The sequence below is a fragment of the Lepisma saccharinum genome, chromosome 9 (genome assembly GCF_977018435.1).
Source record: "Lepisma saccharinum chromosome 9, izLepSacc3.1, whole genome shotgun sequence".
Lineage (NCBI taxonomy): Eukaryota > Metazoa > Arthropoda > Insecta > Zygentoma > Lepismatidae > Lepisma > Lepisma saccharinum.
The window spans coordinates 84,659,359-84,678,043 of record NC_139237.1 but is presented as its reverse complement, the minus strand read 5'-3'; the positions used below and the strand labels follow the sequence as shown (position 1 = coordinate 84,678,043).

General features: G+C 39.5%; 1 protein-coding gene and 1 pseudogene across 2 annotated transcripts in view; one reads left to right on the top strand and one right to left on the bottom strand.

Annotated features, from left to right (window-relative positions):
- The window catches only part of LOC145992798 (glucose dehydrogenase [FAD, quinone] pseudogene), a 30,038-nt pseudogene extending 27,915 nt beyond the window's left edge, over positions 1–2,123 (bottom strand). Inside the window, exon 1 of the transcript XR_014442215.1 lies at positions 2,066–2,123. The product of XR_014442215.1 is annotated as a glucose dehydrogenase [FAD, quinone] pseudogene (transcript). The remainder of the gene's footprint in view (positions 1–2,065) is intronic.
- Positions 2,124–15,558: 13,435 nt separating this feature from the next.
- The window catches only part of LOC145992796 (glucose dehydrogenase [FAD, quinone]-like), an 82,628-nt gene continuing 79,501 nt past the window's right edge, over positions 15,559–18,685 (top strand). Inside the window, exons 1-2 of the mRNA XM_083129187.1 lie at positions 15,559–15,609; positions 15,816–15,936. Of these exons, the coding sequence (XP_082985313.1) occupies positions 15,913–15,936 (24 nt within the window). The 5' untranslated portion in view covers positions 15,559–15,609; positions 15,816–15,912. The remainder of the gene's footprint in view (positions 15,610–15,815; positions 15,937–18,685) is intronic.

Genomic DNA, 18,685 nt, shown 5'->3' with positions numbered 1-18,685 from the left:
CGGGTAGGCACTATGAACTCTTATGCGATATTGCAGTCGATATATGTGTGTCTGTTCACACATTCTGAATTCTGTGTCAGAACTGTAGCATTCTGGGACGCAACCTGCTTGGGCATCCGGTTCATATGACACTGATACCCAGAGGCGGCGATTGGGTGCCAAACCTCGGGGGGCAGGCACAGCTTACTTTCTCGTGGTAGGCAAGGCTTAGGTCATAGTGTGGGACAAAAGTGACAAAAAATTGGGGCAGCTGCCCCCAACCCGTCCCTAATCGCCGCCACTGCTCACAACAAACATATATGCAGATTTGCGACAAGAAAACATGTTCTGTGCTTGACAAGGGAGGGATTTGTGATAGAAAGTCGAAATTAATCACGTGCTTATTGATATATTTCCGTTGTCACCGCCATTTCCGCTTTCCTCTCCTGCACAATTCACCCACAGTGAACCTTCGGTCAGTCTGCTTTCATCAAAGGAAATTCATAGCTTCCACAGCAGATACATATTACCAGGAAGATATATTTCCGGCCGGTGTCGTTGTTCTCATTCATATGTGGGTACGGAAAACACTACGAAGTTTGAAAGTTTAGTTTCAAGTCTCAATCAGTCTAAAGCGGGATGCAAACCACTGGAATCGAATCCGGGACCCTTTGAATACATGAGTTCTGTTTGACAGGGGTGTAACGAAACTCATGGGGGCCCCGGGACAAACAACATAAGTGGGCCACCCCCAGTTACTGTAAATATTAGAAAAAAAAATCTTTCAAAACATCAAAGAGCCTCTCTTTATGAGCATACACGTCACGTTGGGTTAAGTGTTTTGAGATTTGGGTTCTGCTTATTTCTTGTTCAAGATTTTAACTCTTGCCATCGCAGAATACTTTTACCAAAGAAATTATGGACATTCTGAACTGTTACAAAAATACAGGGCTCTTTCCCGGTTACCTTCTACAGTTCAATTATGATTAACAATTGTGAGGTGCAAGCTGTTGAATTCTTTTTGTACTTACGATTTTCCGGGATGCGTTGCAATTCTCATTTAGTTGTGTTAAAACCTCCATAATTTTACCGTGATGGCATTCTTTGCTTAGCATAGTGGCATAATTACTGCAGACGTGAAACCATACGAAACCACAAGCTTTGGGTCTCGCACGTCAATATAGTAGTGTAGTGTAGTGGGCCAGTCTAACAAAGACGTAAATCACGAGAATCCATTAATGTCTTCCGGCATTTCGGGGCCCCTTTAGATCGCCGGGGCCTTAGTCTAGTTACGCCCCTGCTGTTAGGCTAATCGGAACTAGACCTACAGTCTAAAATGGTGTACGTACCACTGTGTTACTCCACCTGGAATCGAACACTTGAATCCTAGATTACAAGGGAATAACGTTACCACTGCGCCATCGGTGAGGCCCAGGAAACTGCCCTTTGAGCGTGCCCAATGTATTCTGATGACACAGTGCTACGTGCAAGAACTTAGGACTAAATGCAACACGAGTATGACTTTCTTCGTGCCGAAGTTTCTAAAGCACATCGCCCACTGGGACGCGGCCATACGCGGTAACAGGACTTCTGTTGTCTGCTTCTATTGAAATGAAGTGGTGTAACGCCCACTACAGGGAACCGTGCGGAACCGAAGCGCGGAATTTCCGTGCCAGAAGTTTGCAGGTTATCGCCCACTGAGACGCAGGACACGGTCGGTTGCGTCCGGTTGCCGCGTTTCTCAGCATCTTAGTGGGCGTTGAGCTCAGCATAGTGAAGGGGCCATCCAAGCGAGATGATGTCAACGGACTTCCGTCATGAAAATTCTGGATATGCCACTGATTGTAGGCCTAGTTCTGCCTAGCCTGTCCGAGTACAAAGTGAATCCAGAACAAGCTTCGACAACTTTTTTTGAGATGACACCGATATACAATAATATATGTTCTGGCTGTGTATGGGCGTGGGCCAGCCGCAACGTCTGGTTTCATAAAATTAGTCATTCAGTGAGCAATAGAGGGCAGCAGCGGACCAGTGAGCACAAGAAATCAACACTTTTCGCACCAAAATAGCTGTTTCCACCACTTACCTAAAAGTGCACTTTGGTATCCTGCATTTAAGTCGGTTGTATGCTTCCTTAGCCGGTCTGCAGATGAACTGACGGCGATTCTGGGTCACCGAGAGAGAAAGGCGTTTTCCACTCTCGATGGAACAGGTTCAACCCATGGATCCCCCAAGAAAGAGAAGTGTAAAAGCAGTTATACTAACCCCAATATTATGGTACTGAAACTTAGCACAGTTTGAACTTCGTTGGCACCTAGCACCCTGTAATATAAAAGCTAGGATAATGCACGTCCATGGGGAAGAGAAGTTGAAATGAAGATATTTTGGTTAAATATTTCTACATCACCAGCGGACATGTTTCAAACAAAAGGTTTTGCCGACTCAGGTACAAGTTCTTTACAACAACCACCCCAGTCGATCGTCCTTAAATATTTTCTTCATCAGGAAATCGATAGAAACTTTTGGGTCATAATCGGACTCTTTTCGTAGTCTTTTCTCAAACTTTCTTGAAGTATATTGTTCTACCCGTTTCTTAGTTGAATCATTCAAATTTATTTTGTTGGAAAAATTCCCATTATTATGTAAATTACCGCAAGCTCAAATATCCAGAAGTAAATTGACCTTATAACTACCGTTATTAATTAAAAATGAAAAATAATATGAATAATTATTATAAATTAATAACAATAATAGATCCTAGCACAATTTTGCAGTATTTATCATAATTTCAGAGTTCATAGAAAGTCAAATATTAACAAATCATCAAGTAGGTTAAGGAATCATACTTGTGGGCAAGAATTTTTGCCATCGCAATAATTTGATTTCTTTTAATACTTCTGCCCCCTTTGGTTAATCATGAAGGATGGATGGTGGTAAGATTAGATGGATGAAGATGAAGGGGCCATCAGAAACCCACAAGGATTGCCCGCAAGATGAGCCCCGTAAAAGGTACAAGTTTAATTCTCTTATTAAAGATGATGAAAAAGCCATGAAAGGTCAATAATTTTGGATTTGTTAGGTATTTTGGTAGGCACCCTGAAACAGCGCTTTTCTTATCGGGAGGTTGGCAACGCTGCGTAAAAGTGAAGTTAAGGGCTACAGAGGACGCGTACTCCATGCTAAAAGAGCCGGCGGCCATTGGTCTTCATTGTTGAGACCTAGATCTGAGCAGCGACCGGCGTTTTGCAATGCGTCCGGTAGCCCCAGGTGCTCGAATTAGCACATGTGGAGAGCGTGCGGTCTGGCCCACCGTTTCAAGGTCGTAATGACAGGGTAGGCTGCTGATGATGCCTTGCTTCTTTCATGATGGTAATTTGATACGAAGGTACGGGTTAATACTGTGCATTTGCGATTGGTAACGCCGTGTCGGCAATTGCATAAGCAGGCGTGCTTCATGGCTCAGCTCAGTATTCCTAGTTCAGATTCTGTGGACATTGTTAAGATATATGGAGCCTCTGTTATTTCTAGTTCTTTTACGTCACTTTTCTAGCTCCCTGTAAAAGAGCCCGGGTTCGAATTCCGACATAGGTGTTCTTTGTGATTGTCCCTGCTAGGGGTGGCCATATCCGGGTAAAATTTTACCCGGATATCTGTTAATTTTCTACCCGGATTTCAACTGTCGGGATATCGGATATCCGAATTGTTCTGGTTTTCAGGATATTCGGATTATCCTAAATTTTCAGGATATGGGATGTGTGCATTATCCGGACAGTCGTATACTTGATCCTTTTTACGGGTTATCCACATACGAGGGTTGTTCGGAAAGTTCTAAGAATCGGTCAGAGATGGCGTTGCGTTCGGAACAAAAGCATGTGCATTAGGCCACATCTGTTCTGAACATGCAGGGAAAATTTCATCGGCACTTTTCTAATAGTCTGGTTTCCATAGGCACGTGAAGGAGCAAAAGTACAAGTGACAACATGGAACAAAAGGTAGTTCGTGTGGTCATCAAGTTTCTGGTGAAGAAGGGATTAAATGCTACAGCCATCAAAGCCGAATTGGACACAGAGTTTTGAGACTCTGCCCCAACATTTGCCACTGTTAGCAAGTGGACGACTCTGTTCAAGCTTGAACGGAACAGCGTTGAAGATGACCCCCGCAGTGGACGTCCGCCAAACTTCATCATACCAGAAACAATCGATAAAGTTCATGATATGGTGCTGGCTGACCGAAGATTGAAAGTGCTGGAGATAGCTCATGAAGTGGGCATCTCAGTGGACCGAGTACACCACATTCTCACTGAACAGTTGGGCATGAGGAAGCTTTCGGCCAGATGGGTGCCGCACCTTCTCACACCGGAGCAAAATCGCGTTCGCGCAGTGGCTTCCACCTAATGTTTGGCGCTCTTCCAGAGGAATCCTCAAGAGTTTCTGCGTCGTTACGTCACTATGGACGAAACTTGGGTTCATCAATACACGCCTGAGACAAAAGAGCAGTCCAAGCAGTGGAAGCATGCAGATTCCCCGTTCCCAAAGAAGGCGAAGGCGGTTGCGTCGGCAGGCAAGGTGATGGCGTCAGTTTTTTTGGACGCGAGAGGAGTCATCTTGATAGATGACGATGAAAATTTCCCTGCATGTTCAGAACAGATGTGGCCTTCTAATGCACATGCTTTTGTTCCGATTGCAACGCCATCTATGACAGATTCTTAGAACTTTCCGACCAACCCTCGTATTGAAGGATGAAGCTGTTAAACGTGAGGTGCGACTGTAACTGGGACAGCAGCCCCGAGACTTTTATGCGCAGGTTTTGGGGGACTGATAAAGCGGGGGGGATTACGTTCAAAAATTAAAACGGTTTTCAAGTCAGTATCTTAAGTGGTATTTTTTAATAAACGTTTGTTACCTACTTACTGACTTATTCATGTGCAGTGAATGAATTTATTTAGTTTTTTCACCAAAATATGGAGTTAAATATGGACTTAAAATTGTAAAAATGTACCTTTTTAGTAATATAAGAAAGTACACGAGATACATAAAATACAGTACGCTTGCATTGACATTAATTGTAAAACAACACAAAATGAGTTTTCATTTTCTGTTTCCAAACAAATGAATACAATTTTTTTTTTGCAAGTGTTCGAACGTGAATTTCTTTCTGTCGTCTCTTAGGATTGGTTTATATTGACTAAACTGACGTTACATATCGTAAGAGCTAATGAGAGTACATTTAAAATTTGTTAATTATTTGAAATAAATTCAGCCAACTCTTTCGGTCACGCGGGGACATGTAGTTATTCCGTGAATATGGAATATGTGTTGAGAAATGTTTTGAAATATGAAAATAATATGGAAAAATTACTAAAATATGAATTAAAAACCTAATATATGTACACATATGGAAAATAAAAACGGAATTTTTCGAATGTACATGCCATGATGCGCAAAGATAATACAGGATATAACCGATTTCAGCTTCATACATAAATATGTATTTACATATAAATCCGTTCCCTGCTCATGTGTTTAATTTTTCTCATTACATTGCCATCAATGTTGAATGTTCTTTATTAATTTGCATAGGGTACATAGGCTTAAGCATCCTTAAGCCATCTGAAAAACTTGGAAAAGCAAGGAAATTTGAAGAGTGGGAACCATGTTTCCATGAAGTCGCGGCGATGATGATAAATGGGGAACGTTGGGGTAGACGCCGGCATAGCATCAACCAGTAACGAAACAAATTGCATGCAATAAATAAAAATGAGAGGGAGTCAGTGTGACGAAATTTCTCACCTGCACATTTTCCCACGCACTACTCACGCAGAATCGCACGCACATGCGAAATAGGGGAGGAAAGGAAACTGGCACATACCTCAGCTATCTCCACTCACCTCGATTGCTCGTCTTCCAGCGGTACTCGAACCCGATTAAAAGTGAACGTGATTCTTATTCCATTCGAGATGCGTCGTTAACGATTAATGTGTCACATTAGGATTCTCTGTGTTTGCAATGTCAATGAACGATGAGCACTGTTTTTACTTTTCCTTGGCAGTGTTGCCAGCCGTTTTTCTTGTGTGGGAATCAACAGGGTGAGGACGGAGATCTCCCGCTGGGATTTTTTATCCACCCCCCCCCACGAAGTTAGAATGAAGTGAAGTTAAGGCAGTATACAATTTCTTAAAAAAATTACAATAATTACAAAAAAATATGAGAGAACCAAGGTCCTTAAAAGTAAGGTTTATAATTGGAATACACATTATATTCAGTTGAAGAATTTCAGGAATTAAATAATTGAATTGTGTACATTATATACTATTGCAATTTTACAATACTATTCCACTATTTTGTTTTGTGTGATTTTACAATATATTGTACAATTTTTATACTACTATGAGTAGTATATCTATCAATTAAGGCATGGTACCCAATATAAAATACATAGTTTCCAATTGATGTGCGATGTGAGCACATTGTAGCCGGCCCCCGTGGCGGAGTGGTTAGCACATCGCGCTACGACGCCAGCGGTCCCGGATTCGAATCCCGGCCTGGGCATGGATATTTGTGAGTGTCCATTCATCAATTTCATCATATCATCGCTCATCCCCATCTTCGCAAATTAGCCAAAACTAGCACAAAGAGCGAAGTAAAATAAAGCAAATCAATCAATCCAATTAGTTAACACATTGTAATTTGTAATGTACATGCATAATTGCTCCTCAGGGGCACTTTCGGTGTCAAAAGTGCTCAATGAAATCTCATCCTCATTATTAGCCAAAATCGGAAGAAAAACCACGTAAAAAAATGAAATGATTGCTGTGACAACCAAACCACATCCTAATTCCAAGTATTAGCAAATTACCAATACATCGCAAGGGAGAAGCACAATAAGCCATATATCACTTGCCTAAAAAATTGGAACATAAGAGTAAATAATGAATGTATGTAAAATTGAACAATTCCCAGTAAGGGATATGTATAAAACAGCAATCCTCCCATGTAAATACATATAGTATTACAAGGTGTTATGTTTAGAGATTGTGTGTGTGTCCTTCAAATTTTTCAGAATGTAATTGAGATTTCAGAACATGGAACACGTGAAAGGAAACAACAGACAGTTCGTGCAATATAAAATTGCCCTTTAATTACTTCTGAACCTTCACTTACCTAGAAATGACGCACGTAAAACCGAAATGTGCCAGATCTGTCACGGTTATCTTGATCCGAGCTATATTTTCGCATTCTTTTGTAATTGGGAATCGGCAAGGTGATGTTGCTGTCCTTTGAGTAAGAAACTCAGCTAGATAATAAAAATTTTCTTCGTTTTACGAAAAACTTGATCAGCTAACAAGGTTCAATATCGCAGTGGTGGTCGAAATATATACCTGACATTGTTCCTACGAACAGCGTGGGAACTATATGCATATATAATGACGATAGATGAATCCACACGAAAAGCTGATGGTGTGGACGCTTCTGTTCTATATTTCCGTCGTAGTTGCTCTAATAGTACATGAAAGTTGCACGCATTAAATAAATCAAAACCAAATTAAGTATGTGTGCGTTTATATTTCACGCATATTTTTTTGACATTACTTACGGGAGGGATTGATATAAATCAGGTGATTTTTTTGAAAAGAAAAATAACATTTAAATCACCCTAAATAAATAATTTATTGAAAAATGTACATAATAATTTTGTAGATATATGAAACATTTTTGGTGAAAGTGCATTACTCTCGTAATCATTTAATGGTGATTATTAGGTTCTAAGATAAGAAAATAAAGGTGCGAAGCTCATTCGAACGGAAATGTAAAGACAGGATTTCTCTTGATTTAAAATTCAATAATTTTATGGGCAAAAATAGCAAATATTTTGTGTAGAAAAATATACAAAATACTGATCATGTTAAACGATAAATGGTGTCAATATCATTAAAATGTAAATAAACATAGCAGCTGGTATTTTTTAAACTATCATTAAAAAATCTCCAAAATTCGGGTACAAAGACTATAAAAATATTTAATATTTTAAGTTACAAATATAGAGTACATCCAGAATGTTTTAGTTTCACTGGAAGAAACTAAATTTTTTATTAGTTTCATTAACAAACTCTACAAACATTTCCATAGTAGTTACAGTATCAGCAACAGAAAAATGTAGTTTACATATATTTTTTATTTGCTTTAATCAAACTGTTCAAATATTTTACAGTTTACTAGATAAAGCGTTTCTATAAAAAACATATATCTACTTGTACCGTGCGTTCATTTCGATCTGCAGCCGAGAGATCGGGAGAAGCGTGGCGGGCGGCGCTGACGGAGATGCCGACATTTGCGGCCTGAAATGCCCGCTTATTTTTATAGACATATGCAGACATTTATATAAATATTGCAAAACGATCACTAACCTGTGTTATAACACGCAAAAGTTCTTCTGTAATTCATCCAAGTTCTGCTCTTATATACACAAAAAATACGCTATAGAAACGATGTTAAGAGCCACAGATAATAAAACATTTTAATCATAGTTTTGACCAGTAACGTCCTGCTTAAGTTTATATCCTTGAAAGAGTTTTGTGCCGATGGGGATCGTTTGGAGGTTTTGAATGTGCAACACTGTATCAAGATTACGCTGTAGAAGAAACCGTTAAAAGTCAATAGTGTTCGTGAGCTTCCTTGCAATCCGAAATCTCCGAGCTCGAGTTTTTTGTTCCTTCGCGACTAGATGAAGACAGAGTTGTAAATATAGTGGCGAGCAATGTAAACCAAGAGCGTGTTAATTTCGTACTGAGCGCAAGAGTGTTATTCTTGGTTACTTGCAGTTACTTGTTTGTGTTATTGTAGTGTGTATGTGTGACGTGTCAGTGAGACGATTGGAATGCCAGCCGCAAGATTCACATTAGAACAAAGATTTTTTTATGGATGACACGTACCTACGTGAAAACAAACTCGTGTCGAGACGTGTGTAGGTAATTTGTACAAAAATTCCCATGCGTTTCAACTCCACACAGAGATACGGTTAGACATCTTGTCCTTAAATTACGAGAAACTGTATCGTTAAATTTTAAAACACCTAAGCAAAAACGACGGATTCTAACCGAAGCAAAACTCGATGATATTGGTGCAGCGTTAGAACGTTCTCCAAACAAACCTCTACGCCGTGTTTCACAAGAGGTGGGCGTGTCAAAATCATCGGCACACACAGTCACTAAGCTACTAAAATTAAAACCATACTCTTATAACACAGGTTAGTGCTCGTTTTGCAATATTTATATAAATGTCTGCATATGTCCATAAAAATAAGCGGGCATTTCAGGCCGCAAATGTCGGCATCTCCGTCAGTGCCGCCCGCCACGCTTCTCCCGATCTCTCGGCTGCAGATCGAAATGGACGCACGGTATATACATGGTACCAAAAACCATTCAAGCAGTTTTAAGCATTTTTAACAAAAATAATCGATTTAAGTAAAAAAAACATCCAAAATGACTTTTTAAAATTAAAAATCATAATTTTTATCCACCGTTTACTTACATTACAGTCTTTGGTTTCTTCTCGTTTCCTTTTCCCTCTTTCCAGTTTTCAGTTTGCAAACATTTCTTAGACTATTACTCGTATGTATTATAATCAATTTTTAAAATCTAAAGCAGAAATGGTTCAGTAGAAGAAAAGCCTTGTGCCTTAACTGGGATTCAGCCGATACCGTATAAATCGATACAACTGGTAACAGTAATGATTGGATTTCATTTACAGATACCGGCTGATATATGCTTTTTGAAAGTTCACGGGCTCTGCAGAAATGCCGCGCGACACCTTCCTAACCAGGAAGTTACGCCAATTCGAATTCATTTTAGCATCAATTTTATGTGAAAAGACTAGACTTTGTGATTACTTAACGTGCATTTTTTTAATATTCTGATGTAAATTTTTGAATGTTAATAGCAAAACTGTGGTAAACTGATACTTATAGTTGGAATGGAATGCACGCTCATTAATATTAATATATTTTGAACAAACTTTGTTACAATTTTTAAGCGTCGATATCGGTATTGGTGGAAATCAGTGAGAGTGTTATTTTGTTATATGTATCTTTTCAACCATAGCCTTAATTTTGGCATCGAAAACAATAAATAAACAAATATAATAATAATAAAGGGGGAAGCCCCGAAGTAAGCCCGCATACATTCAAGGGTATGCGCTTCTTGTCCTGGTGTCCAAGAATATACGGAAACACCAGTTCCGATTAATTTCAACGGTTCGACTTTATTTAACTATTTTGTTAAATACATATAATCAAAAGGAAATATTGCGTGTCGATACACAATGGAGTGTGCATTATATTACATGAAATGCACTTCTGTTCTGGTGACGGTTTGATCTACTGTTTAATTGTTACAGTGACATTAGTGACATTTGCAAAAAGATACTCCATAATGTACATTACATTTATAAAGTTTACAATTACATTTATAATTTTTACATTACTGACAATGACAATTTGTGAGTGATAACAGAACGCAACTACTTATAGATCAAGACATACACAGTATATTTCCCAATAACGTCAAAGCGTCACATAGACATCGGTAATATCTATATAAATTAACTTAAACAATTTCCCAATTTGACTATTAACCAAATTATAGATGATGTGTTGTGGATTGGTTATAGTTCTTAGCATTTAAGGCAATTGTAATATTTATTACTTATTGTTCCATATTTTTAGGGCCATCAGTTATTTGCATATTCTAGGTTAATGAACAAACACATATAATAGCTACTGTAGAATAGATTTGAAACGGTTTTGCTACATTTAGACACGAAGTTAGTTTTACAGTTTGGAAATGTGATATCGCTTATCTGCACGGTAACCTGATACATGTTATGCAGCAATTACTGACAATGCTCTTTGCTTAAATACTGTATAAGGAAACGCACTACCATAGTTCTGAGGTGAGTGTGAAGCATGCGAAAGCAGCAAGGGGCCTTGGGTGTTACGAGTTAATCAGGGAAGTGGAGAAACACGGGACGTACATGAAGGAAAGTCCATTATTCTCTTGCGTTTTCCATAACTAATGTACAAACAATCTGCGGCCTTGCCACAATTAAATTTTACCTTCAGCTTCTCCCGTTCGCACGTTCCACATTGCATTTTCACCCAGGAACCGCGTTTGTTGTTCTGCTTGCATTCGAAAGCTATCTTCCTCTCATTTCTCGTAATACTTTCGAGACTTAATAACAAAAACTACTTTTTTTTGTTATTGTTTATTACCGTTTCGTGCATACCCTCTTTGCTCAGGCGGTTGGTTCAAAATACACGTTGTTGGTGTTTATTTTACGTCGCTTTTCTGTCTCATTTGGCTATTCGCAACGATGGGGATTAATGTTTTGCTTGTTTGAATTGTTGTTTGAAGTCCAGTTTCTGCAAAGATAGAGTAATCGGGACTGGGTCCGAACCACTGTGTGCCTCGACAGATTATCGAACCCGGGACCCCTTGATTACAAGGCGACGAAAGGGATGAATGAAGTAACCAATGTGGACAACACAACACGAGCTCCACTAGGATTATTCTGATTGTGGGTCCATTCGCCAGGGCCTTGTTAGTCTGCAAAATGCAGTCCAGGGCAATTACGTTGACATTTGGGTGTCTACAGAAAGTGTCACCACCACCCCGATACGCCTCGAAATAGATGACACACATGGGCAACAGAAAACAACCCTCTGAGAGGATATGTGGCTGTGGGTCCATGAGCCAGCGCCTCGTTGGCATAAAGTTGCAGACCATTACGTGGAGAAGCGTTGGACGCTTGGCAGTTAAGGTCAGGTCACCCTTTGCACTCCTCAAAATGCACGCAAGGAATTCTTCAACTTTACGCATGATTGGTTTGGTTATTTGACGTCCCTTTTCTGCCACTTTTGGCCAATCGCGACAATGAGGATAAGTGGTGATTAGGCGAAACATGCCTTGGCCGGGACTCGAACCCGAGAACTTCGTTGCCTGGATCGAATATCGAGTTAACGCGATTGGCCACCGAGACTAGAATGAAACGACAATTGCTAATTAACCCTTAGTTGTGCTAGAAAGTTGGAGGAGAGATTTTCAAACGTTCGACACACCCGAGCTTGGCCAGTCAAATACCCTCTCTTTGTCTGTTTTTCTTAACTTTTTCACATTCTGCTTGTTATCGGAAGCTGTAAATAGCATTTACTTCTGGTGAACATGTGTCGTTGCTTTTCGAAGTTGTATATGTTTGTTTTTAACTGGTTCTACGTCAGATATCCTGTTCAAAGGGACGTGAGAAACTGGTGTATCCGCTCCTAACCTGATCCAGATGGGAAGTACTATCTACGTTTGTTGCTTTTGTTTCGTAGGTTTTTTTTATTTGTTTTTGTAATTACTTCTGTACGTTCTATGCTTTGTTTATCAATATGAAAGACAGGGTTTATCACAATGCACTCTTATCCTGGGTTCGATTTCAGAGTATGACATGGTTCCCAACCGTTGACATCCGTTGATACAGTTTAGTTTCTTTGAAATGATGGCGTTTCTCTGCATTTAATGCACCAAAAGTACATTGTTGCGGTTTATGCGCTTTAATGTTATATTACTCGAGTTAACATTCTTGTGCCGATTGAAATATTTTGGGTTTTGTTAATAGATTGGAGAGCTGCAGCGAGAGCATTTCGCTCGAGCGCCGAATAGTTCACACGGACGACGCTAGGTAGCGTACGGAATCGAGAGCTCCTTCGCTCCGGTGAATAACGCTTGAACAGGGAATACGAGCGGTATACGCTCGAAGTTCAGCAGTGCACGTATTAGAGTGCTGTATCCAGGCTTTTTTGCTCGATCGTCTAATAGTTAGCACGGATGGTGCTAGATGGCTTAGCGAATGAACAGGCAAACGATCGGTACACGCTCGAAGCCCAGTAGTTCATGTTTAACCGTAATTTGTGTGTGGCAATGGACCTTCAAATATGCTTTGTGAACATAGTCATCATCTCCACGTTAAAAAGCAGTTTGTTCTATCTTTCCAATATAGTGGTACATGAAAATAACGCAGATGATTGTGGGCTGAAACAACCACGACGAATATTCTAGATGTACATGTCTAAGATTATTGTCACATTAAAATCATATTCTATTGTAATCGATCGAGCGTGGGAGAGTCGAACGAGTGCCTTCGAGCGAAAGTGGTCTCATTCAGGACTCTATTGTGGGGGCGGGGGGGGGGGGGGGGGCGGGGGATTTTGCATAGTTTTGTTTCTTCGGAAGAATTAGTACGCTTTCATCAGATTAATACATTTTACTAGCTTTGAATACTGTGGCCATATTCTATAGTGCGTATAAATGCGTAATTGAGACAGTGTATATTTTACCCTAAGCTGCATGTAGTTCCATATGTTGAGAATTATTATTTGCACCATATTATTTCCAGTGTGTCTCACGTAATGTTAAATCGATATTGTCGATTGTCTAGTCCTTTTTTAATTAATTTTTGTAACGCTCTGCACAGTTCTTGCTAGTACACTTTACACCGAATCTCTTGAGAATGAAGGGTTTAGTTCAACACATGACTACTAATTTCTTGAATGTCAGGAGTTCAACTGCCTCGTAGATGACGTGGTGGTAACCGAGTTCATTCGCAGTGGTTCGGATTCCACGCCATTGGCCCCGGGTTGAAATCCATGCCATGGCATGGACGTTCTTCATGAGTGTCTCTTCATTAATGTCATCATATCATCACTCATCTTTGCGATTAGCCAGAAGTGGCTAAAGAACGAAGTAAGGTAAACGAAATGAACCAATGAACCGAAGTAGTAAGTACGGGCTGCCTGAAATCATCATGGTTGCTGTTTATTCTTTAAACACGCAGTAACTAATGAATGTAATATCACCTAGATCTGTTAAGTTGGCTGAATTATTTTTTTTCCTAGGAAGCACTCATTACCAACAATACCAACTTCTACCGATCCATAATTATACCCAGAGGATACAATAGACCGATCAACGTTTATCATCGGCTTACAAATTCAGCCTACTTATTTAAGAAGGCAGCTTGTTGAAGCTCTGCATACAAAAGGTGTCTTTTTCGTACATTTCACTGTCAAGATACGAGGGTTTATGCACCTGCACCTGGAAGCAATAGTCTTGCATCGTAACAGTAAACGAGATATTTCTTCAGTTTAACTGATAACCGTTTGTTTACAGCAGTTTTTCATGCTTGCTTGCAAATTTCACCTAATGAACTTGTCAAATTATGACGGATGTTATCACCATTCCGACTGTTGGGGAAAGTTGTGGTTTGGACGCACACAGAGAAATGCAAATACTACGAATACATCGTATGCACTTTAACCACCGTCTGCAGTCACCTCGGTGGTCGAGCCTGTGATTGGTGGACTACCGACCTCGCCATCGATGGTTCTAGGTTCGAGTCCTGGCGTGGGCATGCCTCTTTTCTGTGTCCCTTCATTATCGCTATTACCCAAAATCGATGATAAATAACATAAATGCAAATATGCTTCCTACACCCGTACCTTGTAATTTGACACGTGGTCATTCCGGTACGCAAGGACGGACAAAGCTCGGTTACGATCGCTTCATCTCCCTTGTGTCGTTATCGAGAATGAGAGATCCTATCTCCATAGCCCTATTTGCCTTGTCCTTCTCTACCATCGGCTTTTAATTTTCTTTCTTTAACTCCTCACCATCATCATTCACCAATCAGAATGTTGATCTTCGTTTTATTTGATCCAGATATTATCTCAGTTTCCTTTAAGCATCGTGTTCTCTTGCGATCTTATCCACATGTTCTACCTGTTGTACGGGTTTATAACAAAATGCTCATGCTACTATGATCATTACTATTAATGTTAACATAAGGCTGATATACTGCAGTTTAAAATTAAGAAACAGTCATATCACCAGAAGGCAAGTGTTCAATTTTTTTTACCTCACTGTCGATGCTATTAGTAAAATGTCCTTTTTGCAGTTCAGTAAAATATTACTCCTTATGTTTCACCGCTGACTGGTCGACTAAGAACTCGCCACCAAAATCCCCAGGTGTTATTTGTGATTGTCCTTTCATCAATTTCACACTCTCAGCGTCGCGAGTAGCCCAAATCGTGAGAAAAGCGACGCTAAATAAAAGTACACATGTCACTGCTCGATATTTGTCTTCATATGGAAACACTGCTTTCGTATTGCTATAAGATGAAATCCATATTAAATATAAAAGGGTTGAAACGCTCAGAAAATTATGAATGGTCTCGTCATGCAAGCAAAGAAATTTTGATTTATTCCTACTCCATATTATATCTGAAGCGTCATATTTCTTCTCTTGCAAGTATAAAATTATTTTTGCATTCATCGTGCTGTCGCATTGCGTCCCTTCCCATTCTCAATTTCCGTTTCGACGTTTTACGATGAACTTAATGGCGTAGAGACAATGTTTCCGTAATTACGTAATGTCGTAGTTTGACAGAACAATAGTCACGGGGAATGTCAATTAAAACTGTCCCATTTGCAGAAATAGCAAAAATCGCGATCTTCCAGTGCATTCAGTCCACGGAATTTCCGACGAGAGCGTCAGCAAATTTTCCAATCACACTTGTTTTTTTGAGCGTGTGATTTGAGTATGTTTTGTTCCGTCATGCTATTGTTTTGACTAACATTTGCTCCTTTGCTAAAAGTATATGGATATACTTTTCTTAAATAGTATGATAGTTTAATGGTTATTTGGATAGTGTTAGTATTATCTACAGATATTCCCACTACTGTCTCTATTGTCATCGTTGTTATTGCTATTCAGATTTTTAATGCATTTGTACTTTTATTTCAGGTAAGTGACAAACTTTTCCAGAGATTACGTTCTTCTTTTTCGACGAGTGAAAATCCTGCAAAATACTGCTTGGAACGTCTTTCTCACATTGCCAGATATGGACTTTGCAGAACTACGCAAGGTAACGTACCATGTTGAACTTTCCTTTAACAAATGCTCTCTGTAATGGACATTTCATGTTTTTCGTGTTGAACCGTTTCCATAAAGACGATTGAATTGTTCAAGATCCATCCAGTCTAATTGACTATGGTACAATTGAGTCCGTGAGAATTACCGTGCAAATTGTCCATCTCCATGTTCGTGCCCTTTATTCGACGCAATAAGAGCTTCAAGAATTAAAAGAAAACTCAAAACAAGCTGTTGACAACTTCTGCACCAGCATACATAAAAATCCATTGCTTAAAAGCACACGGGATGTAAAAGAAAAATTCATGATAATAGTGATGGACAATTTGCACAGTAATACTAATGGATCCCACTGCACTACTTGCCGGAATAAAGTAACATGTAGTGGCACAAACCTTGCAAGGGGACGTGAAATTATTCCAACATCAATAATAAAGCTAGAATGTATCATTACAAAGACGATGTGGCAATTAGGTACTCATATTTCCCGCACATCACAAATGCGCGATTGTTATAGGCAGACAACAACGCATGCGCAGTCTTCAACCGTCCGGCCATTGCATGGTAGCTCCACAGCTGAAGAGAGCTAGTGGCTTCAAGTAAACTATCCTAATGTTGCGATTGTGCGTTCCTCGCAGATGTTCTTGACTGTTGGATTTACTGCAATCGTGTCATCCGTCAGCAGTAATGAGGTGTATAACATAACGTGTGACGTCACGTCACGTTGGTCGACAGTTACAATTTCAGCAAACAAATGCTCGTCGTGCGTGACTAGGATTGTGATAACATTGAATGTTTCTGACGTTGAATATTGTTCCAGATGGCCGTTGTCTTACGAGATGAGCATTAAATCCAACAAAAGGGCGGACTCTTATTAAAGGTTTAAGTACTAGAGGAGAAGGTCTAAATATGGGCGAAGGTTTAAATATGGGTTTTGGAGTTATCAGCGCTCCTGGGTGTTGCAGCCTGGCAGAGGCTATTGGAACTGGTTATCTGTCAAGGACAAAGGTTGCGGCGCCAATTCGCAAGAGAATGTGGTGGTTAGTTTCGGCCTTGGACGCTGTTATACAGAGTGTCCGAAAAGTCACGCAACCCGGTGTTTACGACCGTATAACGGAATGAGAAGAAACGCTTTCTGCCAAGAGAATGCCCTGTATATTGGGAAAATTTAGAGAGACACACATATGTAAGAACATGCATGTTTTAATAACAAATAAGCAAAGTGTTGCCAAAGGCAGAAAAAAAATATTTGCAAATCGTGTGTATTGATGCACAGAACTCATTGAGGTAAATTATTGCAACATTTCACAATACCAACGAACAATTTGGATGGCCATCTAATGAATTTGTTAGAAAAAGAACTTTGACGAAGTTTCAAAAACATTGCAGAAGGGAATAAATGGGCTGTTCCAAAAATCGATGTTTTCACAATATTACGCAGGACACTGGCAACACTGTTGGTGTCACGTGTCACTAACAGACGTGTTTCACCTCAGGCTATCACACTAAGGCACTTTTAACGACAAAGGAGAAAGTTGGTTATTCTCGAACATATGCAATAAATTACATACACCTTGCAACCCTGCAATATGGGTATCCCTAAATGCTTCTCTTACGCAAAAATATGACGATGTTCGGATATATTCTTCAACAATAAACACTCTTTCCTGTGTAGAATATGGCATTTTAAAAACACACACAAGACGTCAGCATAAGTAGACACAATCTGGAATGCCGTTCGCGGCAAACAGCAACCACCTAAGGTACAGAAAACATAACAATTGATACACGTTCTTCTGTACCCACATTTCAGGGTTGCAAGATGTATGTAATTTATTGCATATGTTCGAGAATAACCAACTTTCTCCTTTGTCGTTAAAAGTGCCTTAGTGTGATAGCCTGAGGTGAAACACGTCTGTTAGTGACACGTGACACCAACAGTGTTGCCAGTGTCCTGCGTAATATTGTGAAAACATCGATTTTTGGAACAGCCCATTTATTCCATTCTGCAATGTTTTTGAAACTTCGTCAAAGTTCTTTTTCTGTCAAATTCATTAGATGGCCATCCAAATTGTTCGTTGGTATTGTGAAACGTTGCAATAATTTACCTCAATGAGTTCTGTGCATCAATACACACGATTTGCAAATATTTTTTTTCTGCCTTTGGCAACACTTTGCTTATTTGTTATTAAAACATGCATGTTCTTACATATGTTTGTCTCTCTAAATTTTCCCAATATACAGGGCATTCTCTTGGCAGAAAGCGTTTCTTCTCATTCCGTTTCGCTATTCCGTTATACGGTCGTAAACACCGGGTTGCGTGACTTTTCGGACACTCTGTAGAATTGCGACCTCCGAAAAATTTTTGCAGGTATGTTTTAACTCGGCGTTTTCTGAATTCTCATCTGCTTTGTATAGGTTATGATATTAGCTGTACATGAAACAAATGTGGGCTTTTATAATGCCATGATTTGTTTGTGAAATATGTACCATAGAGAGCGAAAATAAATTGAAGAAGAAAAGTATCGGGATGGTCTAAATATGGGCTATGACACGAGGTCTAATGTTGAGATCACATTTTCAACAAATATTTGGATGTTTTTCTTAATTTCGATTATTTCCATTCCGCGTGATTTTCAAAACAACAGATTATTCATAATTCAATATTTTATAGTGTTTTAGCGATAAATGACTGTTTCTTTAAATTTTAATTGCTTTTTGTGATATTGTCACTAGTAGCCCAT